Here is a 7,310-nt window from a genome sequence, read left to right as displayed (position 1 = left end):
GAAGTGGCGCTGTGGCTCAAGTGGTAGAGTGCTAGCCTTGAGCTGAAGAGCTGAGGGACAGCACCCAGGCCCAGAGTTCAGGCCCCACGACGGGACCAAAAAAAAAAGGTACTATTTCAAATCTTTATCACCCAATCCTCCTTCCCAAACTTCAGATTCTTCTGTCAAACGGGGAAAATATTCCATCATCCATCCTATAAGGATTTAATAAACCAAGTGATTACCGATGTCCAGAAACAATATGCTTATGCACAATATAAGCATTACTACAACTTTAGACCTAAGAGAAAACCATTATGCAGGTGTTCTCAGAAATTTGAGATTAAAACAAAAACAAAACCAAGAAACATAGTGAGGTGAGGTAACAACATGACTAGTGGAAATCTTGCTCTTCAGCAAAAGGAAAAGTTTAAAAAAAGGGGATGCGGGGAGAAGGCCTATGAGTACACTCAAGAAGATGGGCCACAAAGGAGGTCAAGAGATTTTTATCCTATGGCCTGGCCCTCCCTTACTGCTTTTTAAACCCTAGTATACCCATGAAGGCAGATACATCAAGAAGAAAGCACTAGTGTCCCTGGCATCACTGAGATGCTGGGTACTGCTGGGGCAATGGCTCAAAGACAGCACCTGCCTGACATATGCAAGGCCCTGAGTTCACAACACCCAGTTATCTCAAAAAAAAAAAAACAAAAACGCACACAGACATGGTATGTAAGATAACAAGGAACTGGGGTAAAGTATCATTTTTCAAAGACACTGTTACTAAACACTATTATGTATGAAGAAATCTTTTAGGTCCTTTAAGGTTATAATTATAGAACAACTAGAATAGAAATTGTCATCACTCTTCTTACAATATGATCTTGTCTACACTGCAGACCAGCTATAAGAGAAAACAAAAATGGGTTTCTGCTCCCACTTTTTAATAAACCGCAGAGGCACATTTTCTCAAGTTAATTTTATTAACAAAAAGTGCAAACTAATTTGAAAAAAGTAAACTATAAGTCACAGCATTCAAGATGATATTAGACATGGAAAAGTGAACAATATTAGGCAAAATATAAGCCAGTGAGATGTCTCTCCCATGTACAGTTTATTCATGCTTTTTCAATAGTCTCTTGGCCAATGTTTAGTATAATTTTCACAAATACATAGCAGCTCAAACACAAATGCAGGAGCACAACAGCAAAGTTTGGCAATTATTTTAAGTTTGGGATTCATTATGAGTATGAAAGAAACTCTTGTATATAGTACACTTGCATATTCGTGAAACCCTTATACATAGTTATACTTGCATATTTGTGTAATATGCTTGAGTTTTTAAATGTACTGACACTGAAATTAAGAATGTTAAAAGTATTTGCTGCATTATAGTTGGATGGTAAGATAAAGAAAAAATGAAAACCCTTTAAAATGTTCTGAAATATGTCCACATGACCAGGAATAAAACAACTCCCATTAAATTAATCCAAATGTAACTGGAGATTAAGTCTATAGTGCCTCAATTATTCATATCAAGTGTCTAAAGGACAGAATCTACTCTTAAGTAATCTTTCTGTTCACTAGCTATACACTGATTAACAACCAAAACAGAAAATTGATCACTTATACCTTAGTATCTAGCCAAAGAGCGAAGAGCACCAATGACAAGTGACAGGGAGCATGCATGTTTCTACATTTGCTGGCACTTATTTGGCCTGTTACAGGACAAAGACTGCCTTTTATTACTGTACTAAATTAATTAAGGATAATAGTGCTATTTGATAATAATAAAATTCTTCTCATCCGATTAATTTTCCCCAATTTTCTGCTGTCATATATAACTGTGCTTGTTTCTAAGTTTCTGAATTACTATTTTAGGTAGAGATGAAAAACTGATATTATATCTGATATCTGTCTGATGATGACACTGAGCACCAACTACACAAAGTTCACAATCAAAGAAGCTTGTAACTCGGTTCTCTTGATCTGCAATTACCTTCCACTGTTTTCATCAGTGCTGAAGTGGAGAGTTTCAGGGTCTATTTGCTCACCCTCAGGAAAACTGGAATGCGTGTCTAAGGGAAAAAATTAAAGATAAAAAATTTCAAAATATTAAAAGGTGAATTTTCTTTCCCAAGTCTTTGAACAAATCTATCTTCAGAAATGTGTGATCTGCATCAGATGTGAACACAGAGAAACAGGACAGGAGAGAACACACAATGTACAGCAGGCCCTACAGTGGGAAGATGGGAGGTACTGTCATACTCTGTCCTCTGGCGGCCATGGTGAGGCAGCAGAAGGAAAGACATAACAACTATGATAAAGTCTCAAGACTCAGATTCTGCAAGCATACCACAGGTCTCAAAGCCAACATCACTGTCTGGGTACACATCACAATGCCTACCAGTATACAGAGTAACTGGCCCTTGTAGAAGCAGAGAGAATACTAATGATGCCTTCATACTTACAAATCACCAAATACTTGCCTCTGAATGGAAAAACAAACTAGAGTACTGGAAGTATGTAAAAGACAAAGTTAACAACTAGCATAAACCTGCCAATGCGGTCATTCCAGGAAATTTTGCAGAAATATTCAGATATATTATTAAGGACCCTGTATTACTTCAAGTATTTCACTAAAATTATATTACACCTTTTCATTGTTTCATGAAAGGTACTTTAGATATTCACATCTCAGGGGCTGGGAAGGAGGTTCAGTGGTAGAGTGCTTGCATTGCATGCATGAGGCCTAGATTCAATTCCTCAGCACCACATAAGCAGTAAAAGCCAGAAATGGTGCTGTGGCTCAAGTGGTAGAGCCTTGAGCTGAAGAGTTGAGGGACAACACCTGGGCCCCAAAACCGACAATAAATAAATAAAAGAGAATCATATCTCAGGAAGCTTAGATATGAGGATCACAGCTTGAAGCCAGCCTGGAGAGGAAGGTCCATGAGACTCTTATTTACGATTAGTCATCAAAAAGCCGGGAGTAGAGCTGTGACTCTGTGCTTGGCTTGAACAAAAAAGCTTAGGGGGGCTGGGAAGGTAGCTCAGTGGTAGAGCGCTTGCCTTGCATGCATGAAGCCCTGGGTTCGATTCCTCAGTACCACATAAGCAAAAAGAAAAAAGCCGGAAGTGGCGCTTTGGCTCAGGTGGTAGAGCGCTAGCCTTGAGCTGAAGAGCTGAGGGATAGTGCCCAAGCACAGAGTTCAGGCCCCACGACTGGAACCCCCCCAAAAAAAGCTTAGAGACAGCACCCAGGCCCAGAGTTCAACCCCAAGGTTTGTCACAAAAAAAACAAAGAAATCCACATCTCAGTGATATAGTTATGGACCACTAGCTTGCCATAAAAATTTTTATAAACGGGGCACCAGTGGCTCACGCCTGCAATCCTAGCTATTCAGGAGGCTGAGATCTGAGGATCACGGTTCAAAACCAGCCTGGGCAGGAACGTTCATGAGACTCTCATCTCCAATTAACCACCAGAAACCCGAAAGTGGCACTGTGGCTCAAGTGGTAGAGCCCAGGCCAAGTTCAAGCCCCAGGACTGACCCAAAATAAATAAATAAATAAATAAAATCAAAAGCAAAATTTAAAAAAAGAAACAGGGGCTGGGAATGTGGCTCAGTGGTAGAGTGCTTGCCTAGCATTCATGAAGCCCTGGGTTCAATTCCACAGTATCACATAAACAGAAAAAGATGGAAGTGACACTGTAGCTCAAGTGGTAGAGTGCTAGCCTTGAGCAAAAGCTCAAGGATAGTACCCAGACCTTGAGTTCAAGCCCCAGGACTGGCAAAAAACAAACAAACCACAAAACCCAGCAACTTCATTTAGGTAAAAGGAATGTTAATAAAAACAAAAAGTATTAACAGGTTTCTGTGGTGAATTTTTTCATGATTTATTTTACGGAAAGGAAAATAAAAATGATTTCCTAATATGTATACATTTCTAGTAAGACAGAAAAAACTAGTTTAAAAAATTTACAGAGTCAAGAAACAGTAGTTCACACTTATAATCCTAGCTACTCAAGAGGCTGAGATCTGAGGATCAGTTTGAAGCCAACCCTAGCAGAAAAGTCTGCCAGACTGTTATCTCCAATAAATTACTCAGAAAAAGCTGGAATGGGAGCTGTAGCTCAAGTAGTGAAGCACTAGCAATGAGCATGAAGAGGCATAGGGATAGCGCTCAGTCCCTGAGTTCAAGCCTAGGACGTTATAGAAGAGGAAAAAGTCAAATTTCCCCATAGCCAGGAGCTGTTTTTTGGTAACAGGTTATACAGTACTGTTGAAGCCAGAAACGGTCTCCAATCAAAGTTCTCTGATCCTTTGGTTTTACTAGTCCATTACAATTTAAAGCTGTTGTCAGGCCACAGGCTATTAAAAAAAAAAGCAGGTTGGGGGCACTTCACTGTACCCAGGAAGCAGGAATCATAAAGTATCTCACCATGCAAGCCAAGTAGTAGCTACTCATTTTCCTCAATACTCACCATATGGTTAACCAAAGAATGATGTGTCACAAATGACAGTAATTTAAAACAAAAGAAGAAGGAAAAGCAGCAGAGCAGGCAAGCAGAAGCAGCAGAAGAAGAGGAAAAGGTGATGGCAGCGATGGTTTTGTTAAGCTCTAAAAGGACACCACGTGCTGCACCTTCATCCGGGGGCTGTGCCATGAAAGGGTCATTAAACCCAGCCATGTTGGGGTGTTCCTCTTGCTCCTCATTCTCAGTGTCACATTCAATATCACTGTCGCTACTGATTCCTGGAAGGAGGAAACATTTTCTCATGAGAAACTACCTTGAAAGAAGCAGAAGCTCTGCTTCTACTGACCTCAGATTCTTAACACAACTCTACTATGAGAGCCAACAGTTAACAGACTAAACAGAAGGAAAATAAAAATACACATCTGAATTCTTTTCAGTTTTTTTTTGAACAGTGCTTTTACTTTTTGTTCTTAAAACTGAGTACTATAGTTCCAAAACTACTTTTAATTTCATTAAACTAAGAATATTTTTCCAGCCCAAATACCAGTTTCTAGCCCAAGACATAAATAAATTATGTAAAAAGATATGGTATATGTTCAGAGAAAATTCCAGAGATAAGTTGGTTTCTGACCTATTTGGGCCTCTAGTTTGTGTGTGTCTGTCAGTTTTGTTGGTATCCCTACCATTTTAGAAATGAGGCACTTGCTTTGTGTTGGGAAAAACACAGATAGAAAATCTCTCTGAAAGTAGAATACCACTAAATACTAAATGCTTGACATAGACTGCTTATGAAAAACAAACAGGAATAGTGTACTGATAATGTCAAATCTTGAAGTGTTATCAAACTGGCAAATTCAAACAAACCCACAATCTCATAAAATCACATGCTGAGATTCTGGAATAATCTAACAACTTTCAAGCCAATATTAAAAGCTCACATGATTGACACAAGTAAAAACTTTTAGTTATAGAAGCTTACACAGTATAGATCACAAGAGCTCTAATGGGGTAAGCCTCAAAAAAGGAGTACTCACTGTAAACAAGAAAAGTAACCACAGGTGCTGGGAAGGTGGCTCAGTGGTAGAGCGCTTGCCTTGCATGCATGAGGCCCTTGGGTTTGATTCCTCAGCACCACATAAGCAAAAAGAAAAAAGCCAGAAGTGGCACTGTGGCTCAAGTGGGAGAGTGCTAGCCTTGAACTGAAGAGCTGAGGGACAGCGCCCAGGCCCAGAGTTCAGGCCCCATGACCGGACCCAAAAACAAAAACAAAAAGAAAAGTAACCACAGATAAAAGAAACAGAAAACACAAAGAACAACAAGGAGTTTTCATTAAACTGAAGAACCTATAAGACATATGACTATTTCATTTGAAAAAGGACAGAATGCAGAGAAATAGATTTTGTAGAAATACAGACACTAAAATTAAGATATTAAGATAGTTTAGGCAAAGTTTAAAATGAACTTGTAGATGTGTATAAAAAACGAAGGTTATCAAAATAATAATAATAATTATTATTATTTTTGTCGGTTGTGGAGCCTGGACTATGGGCCAGGTCTTCAGCTCAAAGCTAGTGCTCTACCACTTGAGCCACAGCACCACTTGCGGCTTTATCTGCTTATGTGGTGCTGAGGAATTGAACCCAGGGCTTCATGCATGCAAGGCAAACACTCTACCACTGAGCCACCTTCCCAGACCTCAAAATTATTTTTTAAAAAGATTTTAAAGAAATAGGAGATAAAAGGAAATGCTACTACTCATCTCAAAATGCCAAGGGACAGAAAAATTAACAAAGGAGACAAGGTACTAAGAAAATGTCTGAGAAACTTACAAAATTGGTGATAAAAACTCTGAATTCACTGAAAACTAACATAAAAAATTAAGGAATGCATCCAGGTGCCGGTGGCTCATACTTGTAATCCTAGCTACTCAGGAGGCTGAGATCTGAAGATCATGGTTCAAAGCCACCCCGGGCAGGAAAATCCATGAGACTCTTATCTCCAGTTAAACACCAGAAAACCAGAAGTCACTGTGGCTCAAGTAGTAGAGTACTAGCCTTAAGTTGGAGCTCAGGGACAGTGTTCAAGCCCAGAGTTCAAGCCCCACAAACAATAACAAAAACAACAAACCTGAAAAATGTGCCCATAGTATATTAAAGGGAATTTATGGCAGTAAATGGTTATATGAGGAATTATGTGGCATGCACTTGTCCCAGATATGGTACAAATATAGAGGATTGTCTGGATATAAAGTAAGGATCTATTTAAAAAATAACCAAAGAAAAATGTTGGTGGAGGGGCATTCAACCTCCCAATTCCTGACAAAAAAAAAAAATATGTAACTTGAAAAATTGTAGTTTCAGCTGGGCACCGGTGACTCACACCTGTAATCCTAGCTACCCTGGAAGCTGAGACCTGAGGATCAAAGTTCGAAGGCAGCATGGGCAGGAAAGTCTATGACACTCTTATCTCCAATAAACTACTCAAAAAAGCTGGAAGTGGAACTGTATTCTCAAGTGGTAGAATGCTAGCCTTGAGCAAAAGAAGCTCAGGGAGCACCCAGACCCAGAGTCCAAGCCCTAGTACCAGCAAAAGTACACCACCACCAACAAAAACTATAGTTTCATATGGCTTCACTGGCAAATTCTTCATTGTAAATTCTTGTTTTGAAGACAAATTTAAGTAGTATTTCTTCCTTAAACACAGAAGACAAAAACTTGATATATGGATATTTCTTTTTTTTCTTTTTTTTTTGCGGGGGGGGTCCGGTCATGGGGCCTGAACTCTGGGCCTGGGTGCTGTCCCTCAGCTCTTCAGCTCAAGGCTAGTGCTCTACCACTTGAGCCACAGC

At 39.5% G+C, this 7,310-nt stretch overlaps 1 protein-coding gene across 1 annotated transcript in view; it reads right to left on the bottom strand.

Moving 5' to 3' along the window:
* Window positions 1-950: 950 nt before the first annotated feature.
* Window positions 951-7,310, bottom strand: part of Trim37 (tripartite motif containing 37) — a 106,716-nt gene continuing 100,356 nt past the window's right edge. Inside the window, exons 22-23 of the mRNA XM_013013091.1 lie at window positions 4,630-4,740; window positions 951-2,057 (exon numbers count right to left, since the gene is read on the bottom strand). Coding sequence (XP_012868545.1) covers window positions 1,975-2,057; window positions 4,630-4,740 — 194 coding nt within the window. The 3' untranslated portion in view covers window positions 951-1,974. The remainder of the gene's footprint in view (window positions 2,058-4,629; window positions 4,741-7,310) is intronic.

The sequence above is a fragment of the Dipodomys ordii genome, unplaced genomic scaffold, assembly GCF_000151885.1.
Source record: "Dipodomys ordii isolate 6190 unplaced genomic scaffold, Dord_2.0 Scaffold19, whole genome shotgun sequence".
In the NCBI taxonomy this organism is placed as follows: Eukaryota; Metazoa; Chordata; class Mammalia; order Rodentia; family Heteromyidae; genus Dipodomys; species Dipodomys ordii.
The sequence above is the reverse complement of the archived record's forward strand: the minus strand, read 5'-3'. Positions and strand labels throughout refer to the sequence as shown.